The 19,152-nt window shown below is 47.7% G+C and overlaps 2 protein-coding genes across 9 annotated transcripts in view; one reads left to right on the forward strand and one right to left on the reverse strand.

Annotated features, from left to right (window-relative positions):
• Window positions 1-16,267, reverse strand: TMEM186 (transmembrane protein 186). Of its 8 annotated transcripts, none has more exons than XM_069734000.1 (3): window positions 16,152-16,250; window positions 1,000-1,078; window positions 1-732 (listed from the first exon to the last, which is right to left on the reverse strand). In XM_069734000.1, exons 2-3 carry the CDS (start codon window positions 1,007-1,009, stop codon window positions 20-22), a joined length of 723 nt encoding a protein of 240 aa, XP_069590101.1. In that variant the 5' UTR covers window positions 1,010-1,078; window positions 16,152-16,250; the 3' UTR covers window positions 1-19. The 8 variants fall into 8 exon arrangements, with proteins under 8 accessions (XP_069590101.1, XP_069590100.1, XP_069590103.1 ...); XM_069733999.1 differs by having other exon boundaries at window positions 1-735; XM_069734002.1 differs by lacking the exon at window positions 1,000-1,078 and having other exon boundaries at window positions 16,152-16,267.
• PMM2 (phosphomannomutase 2) overlaps window positions 16,232-19,152 on the forward strand; it is a 14,308-nt gene continuing 11,387 nt past the window's right edge. The window contains exon 1 of the mRNA XM_069733998.1: window positions 16,232-16,415. Coding sequence (XP_069590099.1) covers window positions 16,350-16,415 — 66 coding nt within the window. The 5' untranslated portion in view covers window positions 16,232-16,349. The remainder of the gene's footprint in view (window positions 16,416-19,152) is intronic.

The following is a 19,152-nucleotide window of genomic DNA, read 5'->3' on the forward strand; positions in this document are numbered from 1 at the left end:
GACAAGGCAATGTAATGTTTTATTCTCCAAAAACCGCAGCGAACTTCTCTCTATCCAAGACCAATCCATACCGAGTAGTGAAGTACAGAATATGGGGATCACTGTATCTTGCAAACTGACGGAGAATCTCCCCCTTATTATCGCCGGTTTCTGAAAGCTGTTTCACATCATTAATTGGAACCAAAATATTTCTTCTGTTTCCCCAAAAAGTCATGTAGGAAACCTTCACAGTTTTTAGGTCTTCGTCCACATATAGCATCCCGATAATTCTACGCAGGTAATAGCTCATACCATACAGCATGAAGCCTGCAAAAAGAGTGACTCCAGTGCAATAAACTGCAGCAAACTGGGAGAGTTGTCCTTGCAAATAGAAATAATAAACGGGAGGAAGAACCAATATGGTCAAGGTGGTCTGCAAAAGTTTCATCCTGGAGACCACCCTACAGTATCGGATGCCTGGAAACTTGTAGATTAGTGTAAACTTGGTGGAGTCATCAGTCTTTGTGCTGAGCGGTGAAGCTGTACGGAATAAACTCGAGGTTTCTATCCACTTCTTATTTGTAGAGGACAATAACTGGGAAACCTCTGTACGTGATGGGTGAGTAATTCTCCCACATCCAATAAAGGAGGTTCTGCAAGGCACATTAGATTTCCACAACTGGACCGAAAGCGGTTGACATGAAGGTCTGAAACACCAGGATCGAATGATGAGCTGTGCCATGGAGATGTAACCTGCTGGAGTACAAGAACATGGAAGTCACCCACCTCACTAGATACCATTACAACAAAGAGCACTTTCTGCGTTACCTCAGATGTGACTACACCGCTACCCAACACTAAGCAGAATCTACACCTGCATTATAGAGTGTGTGTCCAGGATTAGACAAAGGTGGCTTATTTCTTCCAGAAAGTACCACGAGTCCATGGATTGTGCCTGGGATTGCAGTATAGCTTTACTGAAATGAATAGGGCTGAGCTGCAATAATACACACGGACCACCTGCGGACATATTGTTGTCTTCTCAGACAATCCTCTTCATTTTGAACTGGCAGCTGAAGTCTTGCGTCTGTTCTTCCTCCTGAATAACAACCAAAACTTAAATGGGATCTGTCACTTGACTTTGGGCCACTTAGCCATTCTGCTACCCCCTGAGAATTTGTCAGTCAGATCAACCCTAGTAACCTATCTATATGGGCATGTGGGTCATATGAAGTTGAATAACATGATACCTTGATAGCTACGATCCATCGTCTTATTCCAAAAAAAAAACCCACGTTTTTCTTAATCTGCAAATGAGCTATTTAGATCTATGGGTGGAAGACTGATCTGCACGAGACTCCCCTTCAGAGCTTAGTTTACATGATGGGAGAGTTACCATGTGAGGCATGTAGCCAACAGAACAGCAGAACTGAACTTTGTCTTCTTACAAACACATTTTTGCAGCTTTTGAGCTCTGCTGTATTGTAACAATATTGCAGCCCTGTCTGCCTGTGAGAGGGAAGCTGAGAGGAACCTGCAGATGTGTCAGTTAGGCCTCTTTTCCACTTGCGAGAAAAACGGATGCGTGCAATCCGATAAAAAAAAAAAATCGGATTGCACTCGGACCAATGTTATTCAATAGGTGACATTCCAATTGCGATTTTTTTTCTCAGCTGAAATCAGACTGAGAAAAAAAATCGCAGCATGCTGCGAGTCTCGGACGAGACCTGCCAATACAAGTCAATGGGTGCGAGAAAAAAAACGCATGGAATACGGACCATCCGTATTCCATCCGTTTTTTTACGGATACCTTACCATTCTGTGGCATAGAACACTGTAAATAGTCCTGTAAATGACTGTATAAAAATAGTTGCAGAGAAAAAAAAAACAGATTGCATACGGATGTCATACGGATGTAAAACGGATGGTGCGATTTAAAAAAATCGCATTGAACTCGCATGATAAACGCATACTTTTCATCCCTTTTTTTCGGTCCAGATTACGGACCGTTTTTTTTTTCTCTCAAGTGGAAAAGAGGCCATATAGTCACACTCCAACTTCTTGAAAAATTCTCTGGAGGCGGAGTCTCATGCAGATCAGTGTCCGGCCCATAGTCCTGAACAGCTCATTTACATATAATGGAAAACATGGATTTCTCTGGAATAAGACATTGGAGCGCAGATATCAAAGTATCATTTTACTCAGCTTTCTATAACCTACATCCCTATATAGACTGCTTAGGAGGCTTGATCCAACTGACAGATTCCCTTTAACCCCTTCATGACCCCAGCTTTTTTCGGTTTTGCGTTTTTCGCTCCCATCCTTCCCAGAGCCAAAACTTTTTTTTTTATTTTTCCGTCAATATGGCCATGTGAGGGCTTATTTTTTTGCGGGACAAGTTGTACTTTTGAACAACATCATTGGTTTTTGCATGTCATGTACTAGAAAATGGGAAAAAATTCCAAGTGCGGCGAAATTGAAAAAAAAAAAGTGCAATCCCACACTTGTTTTTTGTTTGGCTTTTTGCTAGGTTCACTAAATGCTAAAACTGACCTGCCATTATGATTCTCCAGGTCATTAGGAGTTCATAGACACCAAAGATGTCTAGGTTATTTTTTATCTAAGTGGTAAAAAAAAATCCAAACTTTGTTTTAAAAAAATATTGCGCAATTTTCCGATACCCGTAGCGTCTCCATTTTTCGTGATCTGGGGTTGGGTGATGGCTTATTTTTTGCGTGCTGAGCTGACGTTTTTCTCGCTACACCCTTTAGCAATCAGGTTAATCCTTGTTTTTTATTGATCGATCGGGCGATTCTGAACGCGGCGATACCAAATATGTGTATATTTAATTTTTTTTATGGTTTTATATGGAATGGGGCGAAAGGGGGGTACTTTAAACTTTTTTTTAACTTTGGCATGCTTCAATAGTCTCCATGGGAGGCTAGAAGCTGGCATGGCCTGATCGGCTCTGCTACATAGGAGCGATCTGAGCATATGTAGTAGAATTGCTGCATTGCTATGAGCGAAGCCCCAAGTCTCATAGATATATCCATAACAAAATGGAAGTTACAAAGTTTAAAAGCAATCTATCAGCAGCTTTTTGTTATGTAATTTAAAGACAACAGGAGATAGAGGCTGAAAGACAGATTTCAGGGAGATGTTACTTTGCCAGTGTGCTGTTTTGCAGTTTACTTACAATCAGCTGCCCGGATTACAGCTCACAGGACTGCTAGAAGGACTGTGCCCCCTCCTGTGATAAGCAGCTCACTGTCTATAGACATTGTACATACAGAGCCTGGTGTGGGTGGGGTTAGTTTCTGAGCTCTGCTATATGCTAACTCTAAAAATTCTGATTGTGTCACAATGGCTGCACCCAGTAAACTAAGTGATACATTACTGGAATTAGGGTTTGTTTTCCTATATTATGCTGCGCTCAGATAAAGTAGCAAAACTTGCTGACATTCCCTTTAAAGGGACTGAATATTGAAACAGAATTGCGCATCTTGATGGGATGTCCGCTATACACAGGTAATGCCATAAATGTATAATAGATCTGGATCTCATGGGTGCGGGGCCTTGTAGTCCACCGCTATGTGAGCAGTTTTTTTTTCTCTACACCTACCTACGCAATATTTACATCCAATTCCCTCAGCGTATCCAGTTCAAATGACTAATACTGACCTACAAAGCCATCCATACCCTGTCTCCTCCCTATATCTCTGAACTAATCTCCCGATATCTTCCCTCACATAATCTCCGATTCTCCCAAGACCTCCTTCTCTCCTCCACACCTATTCACTCCTCATCCAACCGCCTCCTAGACTTCTCCCGAATATCCCCCATCCTCTGGAATTCTGTGCCCCAACACATCCGACTATTAACCATATTCGGATCCTTCAGATGGAACCTGAAAACTCACCTCTTCAGGAAAGCCTACAACCTGCAATGACCCCGCTTGCCTCCTTACTACTACCGGAGCTGCCGCCTCACCAGCACCGGAGCTCCTGCAACCCTCAACCTATTGTCTCCTTCCCCATAATCCTGTAGAATGTAAGCCTGCAAGGGAAGGGTCCTCCCCCCTCTGTATCAGTCTGTCATTATTAGTTTGCTTACTGTAAGTGATATCTGTCATTTGCATGTAACCCCTTCTCATGTACAGCACCATGGAATCAATGGTTCTATATCTATATATACAGGGCCGGCTCCAGGTTTTTGAGGGCCCCGGGCGAAAGAGTCTCAGTGGGCCCCCCCTTTAACACATACCCCGATTCATGATCGCATATAAACACAGCCATGTAGTATATAACACTGCCCACGTAGCATATAGCAGCCCATGTAGTATATAGCACAGCCCACGTAGTATATAGCAGCGCAGCCCACGTAGTATATAGCAGCCCAGCCCACGTAGTATATAGCAGCGCAGCCCACGTAGTATATAGCAGCCCACGTAGTATATAGCACAGCCCACGTAGTATATAGCAGCGCAGCCCACGTAGTATATAGCAGCCCAGCCCACGTAGTATATAGCAGCCCAGCCCACGTAGTATATAGCAGCGCAGCCCACGTAGTATATAGCAGCGCACCCCACGTAGTATATAGCAGCGCACCCCACGTAGTATATAGCAGCGCACCCCACGTAGTATATAGCAGCGCACCCCACGTAGTATATAGCAGCCCATGTAGTATATAGCACAGCCCACGTAGCGTAGTATATAGCAGCGCACCCCACGTAGTATATAGCAGCGCACCCCACGTAGTATATAGCAGCGCAGCCCACGTAGTATATAGCAGCCCATGTAGTATATAGCACAGCCCACGTAGCGTAGTATATAGCAGCGCAGCCCACGTAGTATATAGCAGCGCAGCCCACGTAGTATATAGCAGCGCAGCCCACGTAGTATATAGCAGCGCAGCCCACGTAGTATATAGCAGCGCAGCCCACGTAGTATATAGCGCGCAGCCCACGTAGTATATGGCTGCGCAGCCCACGTAGTATATAACAGCGCAGCCCACGTAGTATATAGCAGCGCAGCCCACGTAGAAAATAGCAGCCCATGTAGTATATAGCACAGCCCATGTAGTATATAGCAGCGCAGCCCATGTAGTATATAGCAGCGCAGCCCACGTAGTATATAGCAGCGCAGCCCACGTAGTATATAGCAGCGCAGCCCACGTAGTATATAGCAGCGCCACTCACTCAGGCACTGGTAGGACTAGGAGCTCCTCCTGAATCTGCCTCATAACGGCAGCCAGCCAGGGGCGGAGATCAGAGCAGAGAACGTGCTCTCTCCGCCCACAAACAATGTCACACTGGCTGCCTTCTCTTAACCCCTATGTGTGCCTGCCTGGCTGCACTGACTGAGTGAGAAGATGCTTGTGTCAGAGCTGGCACATAGGGGTTAAGAGAACGCAGCTAGCAGTGACTTTGTGGGCGGAGAGAGCATGTTATCTCCTGCTCTGCTCTCCCAGCTGTATCTATGACAGCGTGAGTGGGCCCCCCTCTCTCTCTAGGGCCCCGGCATTTGCCCAGGTGCGCCGGGTGCTGACGCCGGCCCTGTATATATATAATAGTCTAAGGGGTTTTTCTGTCTGTCTGTCTGTCCTGGAAATTCCGCGTCTCTTATTGGTCGAGGTCGCCAGGCCTCAACCAATCAGCGACGGGCACAGCATGGCGACGATGATGTCATAAAGGTTGCCTCGACCAATCAGCGACGGGCAAAGTCTGCCGCGAATTCGCCTCGACCAATCAGCGAAGGGCACAGTATCGACGTAGATATCATAATGGTTGCCATGGTGACGATGATGTCAAAGGTTGCCTCGACCAATCAGCGACGGGCACAGTCTGCCGCGAATTCTGGAATCATCATTGTCCATATACTATAGGGACATGCATATTCTAGAATACCCGATGCATTAGAATCGGGCCACAATCTAGTCTATATATATAATTGTCTAAGGGTTTTTCTGTCTGTCTGTCCTGGAAATCCCGCGTCTCTGATTGGTCGAGGCCTGGCGGCCTCGACCGATCAGCGACGGGCACAGCATGGCGACGATGATGTCATGAAGGTTGCCTCGACCAATCAGCGACGGGCACAGTCTGCCGCGAATTCGCCTCGACCAATCAGTGACGGGCACAGTATCGACGTAAATGTCATAATGGTTGCCATGGCGACGATGATGTCATAAAGGTTGCCTCGACCAATCAGCGACGGGCACAGTCTGCCGCGAATTCTGGAATCATCATTGTCCATATACTACGGGGACATGCATATTCTAGAATACCCGATGCGTTAGAATCGGGCCACCATCTAGTAAATAAATAATAATATACAAATACCTGTTAGCCATTATTCCTGATCTAGTGGAGCAACGACTGTAAAGTACAGGCGGCTCCTGCACATGTACTGTATGTACACTATAACAGATGTACAATTACGGTAGTTTGCATTAAAGGGCTTCTTTGGTTAAAATAGGTTAGAATAATACCACATACAAAAGAGCAATGCCGCCACACCATGATTGGACTACATATTCCACATATCGTCTCACAGCGACCAGACCACATATTACCACCACATAATGACCGAATACTACAATACTAATCATGAGTAAAAACCATAATACTGACAACACTGTTATTACCACCAGTGGTATTACACACAGGAGTGATAGCGTACAGTATACGGTCAGTGTTCGGGTAATACAGGGATCACCAATGACATTATACATAGGAGCTCAGTAAATAATGTCAATGCACAGGTAATCATCAATGACATTACACACAGGAGCTCTGTATATAGTGTCAGTGTACAGTGATCACCAGTGACATTATACACAGGAGCTCTGTATATAGCATATAGTGTATAGGTAATACTATGATCACCAGTGACATTATACACAGGAGCTCTGTATATAGTGTCACTGTACAGGCACCACCACCGCTTCACCACCACAATGCTGGACAGATTCTTTAGGCCACCGGAACCCTCATCTCAGCCTCTCCCCCTGCCTTGGAACACTGTGGTAATACTCCAATTAACAAGATTCAACACATTTTTTCAGCGTCCTTTGTCCCCCATATTGGGAGCAGCAACACTATTTCCCAACCTACAGTTAAGTCTAGCGAAGTTTGAAAAAGACCAGGACAAGGTCGAAACGCCACTCGCTATTTAACATATTTTTCATTCACCAATCCTGCATTATTCTGATTGTGGTGTAATTTCTTGCACACAAATTAAATTGTTCACTTTGCATCTATTTGAGTATGGATGATTGACTTTCTCTACTGTACAGGTGATACAGTGATCACCGGTGACATTATACACAGGAGCTCTGTATATAGTGCCAGCGTAGAGGTAATACAAGGATCACCAGTGATATTATACACAAGACCTCTGGATATAGGTAATAGTGATCACCAGTGACATTATACACAGGAGCTCTGTATGTACTGTCAGTGTACAGGTAATATAGTGATCACCGGTGACATTATACACAGGAGCTCTGTATATAGGCTCAGTCTACAGGTAATACACAGGGATCACCAGTGACATTATACACAAGAGATCTGTATATAGTGTACAGTGTACAGGAATAGTGATCACCGGTAACATTATACACAGGAGCTCTGCATATAGTGTACAGTGTACAGGTAATACAGCGATCACCAGTGACATACAAAAGAGTTCTGTATATAGTGTATAGGTAATAGTGATCACTGGTGACATTATACACATGAGCTCTGTATATAGTGTCAGTGTACAGATAATATACAGTGATCACTAGTGACATTATACATAGGAGCTCTGTATATATTGTCAGTGTACAGGTAATACAGGGATCACCAGTGACATTATACACAGGAGCTCTGTATGTACTGTCAGTGTACAGGTAATATAGTGATCACCGGTGACATTATACACAGGAGCTCTGTATATAGGCTCAGTCTACAGGTAATATACAGGGATCACCAGTGACATTATACAAAAGAGATCTGTATATAGTGTATAGGTAATGCAGTGATCACCAGTGACATTATACACAGGAGCTCTGTATATAGTGTCTGTGTACAGATAATATACAGGTAACACCGGAGACATAATACACAGGAGCTCTGTATATAGTGTCAGTGTGCTGATAATACAAGGATAACCAGTGACATTATACACAAGACCTCTGGATATAGGTAATAGTGATCACCAGTGACATTATACACAGGAGCTCTGTATGTAGTGTCAGTGTACAGGTAATACAAGGATCACCAGTGACATTATACACAAGACCTCTGGATATAGGTAATGGTGATCACCAGTGACATTATACACAGGAGTTCTGTATGTAGTGTCAGTGTACAGGTAATACAGTGATCACCGGTGACACTATACACATGAGCTCTGTATATAGTGTCAGTGTAGAGGTAATACAAGGATCACCAGTGATATTATACACAAGACCTCTGGATATAGGTAATAGTGATCACCAGTGACATTATACACAGGAGCTCTGTATGTAGTGTCAGTGTACAGGTAATACAGTGATCACCGGTGACATTATACACAGGAGCTCTGTATATAGGCTCAGTCTACAGGTAATATACAGGGATCACCAGTGACAATATACACAAGAGATCTGTATATAGTGTACAGGAATAGTTATCACCGATAACATTATACACAGGAGCTCTGTATATAGTGTACAGTGTACAGGTAATACAGCAATCACCAGTGACATTGTACACAAGAGTTCTGTATATAGTGCATAGGTAATAGTGATCACTGGTGACATTATACACATGAGCTCTGTATATAGTGTCAGTGTACAGATAATATACAGGGATCACCAGTGACATTATACACAGGAGCTCTGTATATAGTGTACAGTGTACAGGTAATACAGGGATCACCAGTGACATTATACACAGGAGCTCTTTATATAGCATCAGTGTACAGGTAATACAAGGATCACCAGTGACATTATACACAAGACCTCTGGATATAGGTAATAGTGATCACCAGTGACATACACAGGAGTTCTGTATGTAGTGTCAGTGTACAGGTAATACAGTGATCACCGGTGACACTATACACATGAGCTCTGTATATAGTGTCAGTGTAGAGGTAATACACGGATCACCAGTGACATTATACACAAGACCTCTGGATATAGGTAATAGTGATCACCAGTGACATTATACACAGGAGCTCTGTATATAGGCTCATCAGTCTACAGGTAATATACAGGGATCACCAGTGACATTATACACAAGAGATCTGTATATAGTGTACAGGAATAGTGATCGCCGGTAACATTATACACAGGAGCTCTGTATATAGTGTACAGGTAATACAGGGATCACCAGTGACATTATACACAGGAGCTCTTTATATAGCGTCAGTGTACAGGTAATACAGGGATCACCGGCGACATAATACACAGAAGCTCTGTATATAGTGTCAGTGTACTGATAATACAGTGATCACCAGTGGCAGTGACATTATACACAGGACCTCTGTATATAGTGTCAGTGTACAGATAATAGTGATCACTAGTGACATTATACATAGGAGCTCTGTATATAGTGTCAGTGTACAGGTAATACAGGGATCACCGGCAACATAATACACAGGAGCCCTGTACATATTGTCAGTGTAATGATAATACAATGATCACCAGTGACATTATACACAGGAGCTCTGTATATAGTGTCAGTGTACAGGTAATATACAGGTCCTTCTCAAAAAATTAGCATATAGTGTAAAATTTCATTATTTACCATAATGTAATGATTACAATTAAACTTTCATATATTATAGAATCATTATCCACCAACTGAAATTTGTCAGGTCTTTTATGGTTTTAATACTGATGATTTTGGCATACAACTCCTGATAACCCAAAAAACCTGTCTCAATAAATTAGCATATCAAGAAAAGGTTCTCTAAACGACCTATTACCCTAATCTTCTGAATCAACTAATTAACTCTAAACACATGCAAAAGATACCTGAGGCTTTTATAAACTCCCTGCCTGGTTCATTACTCAAAACCCCCATCATGGGTAAGACTAGCGACCTGACAGATGTCAAGAAGGCCATCATTGACACCCTCAAGCAAGAGGGTAAGACCCAGAAAGAAATTTCTCAACAAATAGGCTGTTCCCAGAGTGCTGTATCAAGGCACCTCAATGGTAAGTCTGTTGGAAGGAAACAATGTGGCAGAAAACGCTGTACAACGAGAAGAGGAGACCGGACCCTGAGGAAGATTGTGGAGAAGGACCGATTCCAGACCTTGGGGAACCTGAGGAAGCAGTGGACTGAGTCTGGTGTGGAAACATCCAGAGCCACCGTGCACAGGCGTGTGCAGGAAATGGGCTACAGGTGCCGCATTCCCCAGGTAAAGCCACTTTTGAACCATAAACAGCGGCAGAGGCGCCTGACCTGGGCTACAGAGAAGCAGCACTGGACTGTTGCTAAGTGGTCCCAAGTACTTTTTTCTGATGAAAGCAAATTTTGCATGTCATTCGGAAATCAAGGTGCCAGAGTCTGGAGGAAGACTGGGGAGAAGGAAATGCCAAAATGCCTGAAGTCCAGTGTCAAGTACCCACAGTCAGTGATGGTGTTGGTCCACTGTGTTTCATCAAAGGCAGGGTCAATGCAGCTAGCTATCAGGAGATTTTGGAGCACTTCATGCTTCCATCGGCTGAAATGCTTTATGGAGATGAAGATTTCATTTTTCAGCACAACCTGGCACCTGCTCACAGTGCCAAAACCACTGGTAAATGGTTTACTGACCATGGTATTACTGTGCTCAATTGGCCTGCCAACTCTCCTGACCTGAACCCCATAGAGAATCTGTGGGATATTGTGAAGAGAAAGTTGAGAGACGCAAGACCCAACACTCTGGATGAGCTTAAGGCCGCTATTGAAGCATCCTGGGCCTCCATAACATCTCAGCAGTGTCACAGGCTGATTGCCTCCATGCCACGCCGCATTGAAGCAGTCATTTCTGCCAAAGGATTCCCGACCAAGTATTGAGTGCATAACTGAACATTATTATTTGATGGTTTTTTTTGTTTGTTATTAAAAAACACTTTTATTTGATTGGATGGGTGAAATATGCTAATTTATTGAGACAGGTTTTTTGGGTTATCAGGAGTTGTATGCCAAAATCATCAGTATTAAAACAATAAAAGACCTGACAAATTTCAGTTGGTGGATAATGAATCTATAATATATGAAAGTTTAATTGTAATCATTACATTATGGTAAATAATGAAATTTTACACTATATGCTAATTTTTTGAGAAGGACCTGTACAGGGATCACAGGTAACATTATACACATGAGCTCTGTATATAGTGTCAGTGTACAGGTAATACAAGGATCACCAGTGACACTATACACAAGAGCTCTGTATATAGTGTATAGGTAATGCAGTGATCACCAGTGACATTATACACAGGAGCTCTGTATATAGTGTCAGTGTACAGATAGCATACAGGGATCACCAGTGACATTATACACAGGAGCTCTGTATATAGCGTCAGTGTACAGGTAATACAGGGATCACCGGCAACATAATACACAGGAGCTCTGTATATAGTGTCAGTGTACTGATAATACAAGGATCACCAGTGACATTATACACAAGACCTCTGGATATAGGTAATAGTGATCACCAGTGGCATTATACACAGGAGCTCTGTATGTAGTGTCAGTGTACAGGTAGTACAGTGATCACCGGTGACATTATACACAGGAGCTCTGTATATAGTGTCAGTGTACAGGTAATACAAGGATCACCAGTGACATTATACACAAGACCTCTGGATATAGGTAATAGTGATCACCAGTGATATTATACACAGGAGCTCTGTATGTAGTGTCAGTGTACAGGTAATACAGTGATCACCGGTGACATTATACACAGGAGCTCTGTATATAGGCTCAGTCTACAGGTAATATACAAGAATCACCAGTGACATTATACACAAGAGTTCTGTATATAGTGTCAGCATACAGGTAATACAGTGATCACCAGTGATATTATACACTGGAGCTCTGTATATAGTGTACAGGTAATACAGTGATCACCGGTGACACTATTAACAGGAGCTCTGCATATAGTGTCCAGATACAGGTAATACAAGGATCACCAGTGATATTATACACAGGAGCTCTGTGTATAGTGTCAGTGTACAGGTAATACAAGGATCACCAGTGAGATTATACACTGGAGCTCTGTATATAGTGTACAGGTAATAGTAATCACCGGTGACATTACACACAGGAGCTCTATAAAGTGTCAGTGTACAGGTAATACAGGCATCACCAGTGACATTATACACAGGAGCTCTGTATATAGTACACTGTGTACAGGTAATACAGTGATCACCAGTAACATTACACACAGGAGCTCTGTATATAGTGTACAGGTAATACAGGGATCACCAGTGGCATTATACACAGGAGTTCTGTATATAGTGTCAGTGTACAGGTAATACAGGGATCACCGGCAACATAATACACAGGAGCTCTGTATATAGTGTACAGGAATAGTGATCACTGGTAACATTATACACAGGAGCTCTGTGTATAGTGTACAGTGTACAGATAATACAGTGATCACCAGTGACATTATACACAAGAGTTCTGTATATAGTGTATAGGTAATAGTGATCACTGGTGACATTATACACATGAGCTCTGTATACAGTGCCAGTGTACAGATAATATACAGGGATCACCAGTGATATTATACACAGGAGCTCTGTATAGCGTCAGTGTACAGGTAATACAGGGATCACCGGCGACATAATACACAGGAGCTCTGTATATAGTGTCAGTGTACTGATAATACAGTGATCACCAGTGACATTACACACAGGAGCTCTGTATATAGTGTCAGTGTACAGGTAATAGTGATCACTAGTGACATTATACATAAGAGCTCTGTATATAGGGTCAGTGTACAGGTAATATAGGGATCACCAGCAACATAATACACAGGAGCCCTGTATATATTGTCAGTGTAATGATAATACAATGATCACCAGTGACATTATACACAGGAGCTCTGTATATAGTGTCAGTGTACAGGTAATAAAGGAATCACTGTAAAGTAGTGTAAAGTGTGCATGTACATGTGATAAAAAAAAGGGGTATCGCTACATCTAAGAAAACCCGATCACGGGTGATCATTATTATAAACTGTATTTCTTGGACAGAGACAAAACGGTCGTCTGCACGTGCCTTTCGGGTGCAGTCATATGGCCATATAACATGGACAATGATCACATCGCAATGCTCGGACAGGCCAGAGGCTCTCCTGACCCGAGCTTCATGTATTTCTATGCAGCTGTTGAGCTCTGGTCAGGACAGTCATCGGACACTCCACGCACTGCTATCGTCGTCCATGTTATACGGCCGTCTGACTGATCCCTTAAGGACACCGTTAATCCTGACAAAATTCCCACCTCCAATTGCTGAAATGCAGACCCAAACTTACATGTCGTTGCATGTCGCATGCAGCATGTCGTCGCATGTCGCATGCAGCATGTCGTCGCATGTCGCATGCAGCATGTCGTCGCATGCAGCATGTCGTCGCATGGTGCATGTCGCATGCCGTCGCATGGTGCATGTCGTCGCATGGTGCATGTCGCATGTTGTCGCATGGTGCATGCAGCATGTCGTCGCATGGTGCATGTCGTCACATGGTGCATGCCGTCGCATGCAGCATGTAGTCGCATGGTGCATGTTGCATGTCGTCACATGGTGCATGTCGCCGCATGGTGCATGTCACATGTCGTCGCATGGTGCATGTCACATGTTGCATGTCGTCGCATGCAGCATGTCGTCGCATGGTGCATGTCGCATGTTGTCGCATGGTGCATGTCGCCGCATGGTGCATGTCACATGTAGTCGCATGGTGCATGTCACATGGTGCATGTCGTCGCATGTTGCATGTCGTCGCATGGTGCATGTCGCCGCATGGTGCGTGTTGTATGTATGTACTGTGTATGTTTTTTTTTTTTACATTCAACACATTAGCCGGATGATGGGACTACTACTGTCCCATCATTGGCTAATGTGTCACTTACTGTCAGTGTAGCAGGCAGAGCCCGATGGGACTTGTAGTCCCATCGGACGATGCCTGCACACACACACACAGCGCCGGCGCGTGCACGCGCACACACACACAGCGCCGGCACACGCACACACAGTGCCGGCACGCACGCACACACACACACAGTGCCGGCACGCACACGCACACACAGCGCCGGTACGCGCGCACACATCGCCGACACACACACATGCCGGCGGGAAGAGCCCCGCACACGCCGGCGGGAAGAGCCCCGCACACGCCGGTCCACAAAAACACCGGCGCCGGCGGGCAGACCCCCGGCGACCGCAGCACAGCCCCGTCCTCAGATCCCAGCAGTGAGCACACACTGTCAGCCCCGCCCCCAGCACAGCCCTGCAGGCAGCCCCCAGCACCGCCCACAGCCCAGTCACTCTTGCTGAGTGACTGCCTACTGTGGGGGCTGGTCACGCCTGCTGCTGACGTCACGTCAATTTTCAGAGCCTGGAAATTGACGTGACGTCGGCGGAAATGAGCGGCGGCTGCAGTCTGGGGGTCATGTGACCCGGACACAGCAGCAGGAATAGCGCCGCTCACAGGCGAAAACGTCAACAGAAGGTAATGGCACAATTCATTAAGGGCCCCGGGGGGGTACATTGGGGGGTTAATTGAAAGTAGTGGACAACCCCTTTAATGCTTCATGGTTACCTGCACTCATTATTGCACCACTCTCCACCCCTTGGAGGAACAAACTGCCTTCTGTCACAGCTATATATTTCACATTTTGACTCTTTAGTTCTGAGCACCTGCTGCCATTTTTCTGCACTCCAATTTCCTATCTTTTGTGCATAGTTGAGTCACTTGGCCTCGTCTCTATGTGAAGGGTTTGGCTTTTTGGTTGAACTTCTTCAGTGAAGACCACTTCTGGCCAGACTTCTCAGAACAGTAGATGGATGTAGCCAAACCCAACTGGTTACTGCAGTTCTGAGCTGATGGCACTGCTGGACATCTTCCAACTCCACATGAAAGGATGATGGATCTCATCTTCTACACTAAGGAGAGTTTACACTGCACAATGTTAGACAACCAGTGACGGCCAATCCAGCATCAAACGCACACTGAGCCATCTGTAGTAGACGGCCATTGTTCTTGGCAGCACACATCCCGTTTACATGGTACCATGTGCTGCAGAGAACAATGATCTTTTGTGTAAGACGGATCATTTTTATGTGAAAGTGAAGTTAGAAGGATGTGACTTTCATCCGCTGCCCTAGGTTTCTTGGCCGACCAGTACATCTCTTGGGAGAGACCTTGCCGATGCAGTATAACTACCTTGTCTCTGTCCTCATTATTGCCATGATGTGCGACCTGTGACATTAAGCTGTCTTCCACACCCTCACCCTGGTAGCATTGTTTGGCTTTTCCTAGCCCAGTGTAAGCCTACTACACAGATTTTTCTCTTTCAGTGTCAGCCTACATATGAAAATGATCAGTATCGCCTGCTAGGTAGAAGCGGTGACACCGACCCCGGACTATAACCCTATATCCCTGCCCGGTGTAAGTGTAGCTGGGAGTGACGCTGGTCTGGAGGTGAACGATGGTCACATTGAGTATTGCTGGGGTTTAGATTTCGATCATTCGCTTTGTAAGAATAAACTATTATCACGGCTATTTTTGATGAAAGCTCAATTATTTTGATGTAGTTTTCACACCTGCCTAATACTTTCGCACAGTCCTGTACATAGATGACAGCTGGCTCCTGTGCAGTATATGTACCCCTCATCTTCCCACTGCTATCAGGACCCCCTTGTGCACACAGGAGACTGTCTGTGGGTCCCACCATGCTGAGCGGTAGAAGGGGCTGCCTGCTATGGTCTCTGGCGCCTCCTGGTGATGTGCTGGGGAGGGGCACACACTAATTCTACAGCTCAGAAGGCAGTGACATTGTCCCTCCTCACACAGATCCCTGCCGGACCACAGGACCGCTCCGGACTGCTGGATGGACGCACTGTGAAGGGCACGCCGCGACCTGGCGCCCAGCGGTGCGGAGAGGTCACCATGACACGCTGTGCACGGGCCACACACACCACCTACCTGTCCCCGGCCACACAGGCTAGCACTACACATCCCAGAATGCAGCGCGACCGTCACACCAGGATGCTTGTGGGAATCGTAGTTGTAAGTGCTGCTCACGTGACCAGGATGTAGTGATGTGGCCGGAGGACGGAAGCCGAGAGGGGACAAGCCCATTCATAAGTGAATAAGCGCTGCTCAGTGCCGAGTGCTGCTGCCATGGCCGGTGCGGGAGAGGTGCTCTGCTTGTTTGATGTGGACGGCACGCTGACGGCTGCCAGGCAGGTACTGCTACCTCAGGGCAGAGGGTGAGGGCAGTCCTGGGAAGTGTGTGGTGTAGGGGGCGCTGTAGTCCCTGTACTCCCCTGTGCTTAAAGGAAACATGTCCCCAGTGAGTTGTTAGTGATGCTATGTGACTAACAGGTTTTTTTAATTAAAAATGGCGGTTTAATCATGTGCAAAAATCACTTTATATAGTTATATGGCACCTGCTCATTTAGTCGTAGGGGCGGCGGCATTTCATTCAGTCATGGGTGTCGTCGCCTTCACTGGAATCCCGCGCTTAGCAGTGTGTAGGGTGGAGCCACCTGCGCGGTGTGTGTAGGGTGGAGCCGCCTGCGGGGTGTGTGTAGGGTGGAGCCGCCTGCGGGGTGTGTGTGTGTAGGGTGGAGCCGCCTGCGGGGTGTGTGTGTGTGTGGGGTGGAGCCGCCTGCGGGGTGTGTGTGTGTGGGGTGGAGCCGCCTGCGGGGTGTGTGTGTGTAGGGTGGAGCCGCCTGCGGGGTGTGTGTGTGTGTAGGGTGGAGCCGCCTGCGGGGTGTGTGTAGGGTGGAGCCGCCTGCGGGGTGTGTGTAGGGTGGAGCCGCCTGCGGGGTGTGTGTGGGGTGGAGCCGCCTGCGGGGTGTGTGTGGGGTGGAGCCGCCTGCGGGGTGTGTGTGGGGTGGAGCCGCCTGCGGGGTGTGTGTGGGGTGGAGCCGCCTGCGGGGTGTGTGTGTGGGGTGGAGCCGCCTGCGGGGTGTGTGTGTGGGGTGGAGCCGCCTGCGGGGTGTGTGTAGGGTGGAGCCGCCTGCGGGGTGTGTGTGTGTAGGGTGGAGCCGCCTGCACGGCGTGTGTAGGGTGGAGCCGCCTGCGGGGTGTGTGTGTGTGGGGTGGAGCCGCCTGCACGGCGTGTGTAGGGTGGAGCCGCCTGCGGGGTGTGTGTGTGTGGGGTGGAGCCGCCTGCGGGGTGTGTGTGTGTGGGGTGGAGCCGCCTGCGGGGTGTGTGTGTGTGGGGTGGAGCCGCCTGCGGGGTGTGTGTGTGTAGGGTGGAGCCGCCTGCGGGGTGTGTGTGTGTGTAGGGTGGAGCCGCCTGCGGGGTGTGTGTAGGGTGGAGCCGCCTGCGGGGTGTGTGTAGGGTGGAGCCGCCTGCGGGGTGTGTGTGGGGTGGAGCCGCCTGCGGGGTGTGTGTGGGGTGGAGCCGCCTGCGGGGTGTGTGTGGGGTGGAGCCGCCTGCGGGGTGTGTGTAGGGTGGAGCCGCCTGCGGGGTGTGTGTGTGTAGGGTGGAGCCGCCTGCGGGGTGTGTGTAGGGTGGAGCCGCCTGCGGGGTGTGTGTAGGGTGGAGCCGCCTGCGGGGTGTGTGTGGGGTGGAGCCGCCTGCGGGGTGTGTGTGTGTAGGGTGGAGCCGCCTGCGGGGTGTGTGTAGGGTGGAGCCGCCTGCGGGGTGTGTGTGTGTAGGGTGGAGCCGCCTGCGGGGTGTGTGTGTGTAGGGTGGAGCCGCCTGCGGGGTGTGTGTGTGTAGGGTGGAGCCGCCTGCGGGGTGTGTGTGTGTAGGGTGGAGCCGCCTGCGGGGTGTGTGTGTGTAGGGTGGAGCCGCCTGCGCGCTGTGTGTGGGGTGGAGCCGCCTGCGGGGTGTGTGTAGGGTGGAGCCGCCTGCGGGGTGTGTGTGTGTAGGGTGGAGCCGCCTGCGGGGTGTGTGTGTGGGGTGGAGCCGCCTGCACAGTGTGTGTGTGTAGGGTGGAGCCGCCTGCATTGTGTGTGTAGGGTGGAGCCGCCTGCACAATGTGTGTGTGTGTGTGTAGGGTGGGGCCGCCTGCACAGTGTGTGTGTGTGTGTAGGGTGGAGCCGCCTGCACAATGTGTGTGTGTGTGTAGGGTGGGGCCGCCTGCACAGTGTGTGTGTGTGTGTAGGGTGGAGCCGCCTGCATTGTGTGTGTGGGGTGGAGCCGCCTGCGCGCTTTGTGTGGGGTGGAGCCGCCTGCGCGGTGTGTGTAGGGTGGAGCCGCCTGCGGGGTGTGTGTGTGGGGTGGAGCCGCCTGCACAGTGTGTGTGTAGGGTGGAGCCGCCTGCATTGTGTGTGTAGGGTGGAGCCGCCTGCACAATGTGTGTGTGTAGGGTGGGGCCGCCTGCACAGTGTGTGTGTGTGTGTGTAGGGTGGAGCCGCCTGCATTGTGTGTGTAGGGTGGAGCCGCCTGCATTGTGTGTGTAGGGTGGAGCCGCCTGCACAATGTGTGTGTGTGTAGGGTGGAGCCGCCTGCATTGTGTGTGTGGGGTGGAGCCGCCTGCGCGGTGTGTGTAGGGTGGAGCCACTAGTGCATGCGCAGTGTCAATCAGGGAAACGTTCATGCGCCACGATGCATGGCTCTCCTCTTGAAACTGCACAAGCGCGAGATTCCAGTGATGTCGGCGCAACCAAGGAAATCAAATTGTGCGGGCGGCGCCAACCGTGACTGAGTGAAATGAAGCCCGCCCCTATGTCTATATGAGCAGGCACCATCTGACTATATAAAGTGATTCTTGCACATAATTAGACCACAGTTTTTAATGAAAAAACGTGATAAGTACTGCACATTGCAGAAGTAACAGCGCTGCGGACAGTTTACATGCTTAAAGGACATGGCAGGTTCCCTTTAATTCTCACCTCGCTGATTCTTCCTGTCAGGGGTCACTTTCTCTTGTGGCTTTTATTGACTTATGTCCCAGTGATAGGAAGATTCTGGAAAGTCCGCTGTCCAGAAAATGGCCGATGACATGGTTCTGCTTTATGTTTT

Source organism: Ranitomeya imitator, chromosome 7 (assembly GCF_032444005.1).
Source record: "Ranitomeya imitator isolate aRanImi1 chromosome 7, aRanImi1.pri, whole genome shotgun sequence".
In the NCBI taxonomy this organism is placed as follows: Eukaryota; Metazoa; Chordata; class Amphibia; order Anura; family Dendrobatidae; genus Ranitomeya; species Ranitomeya imitator.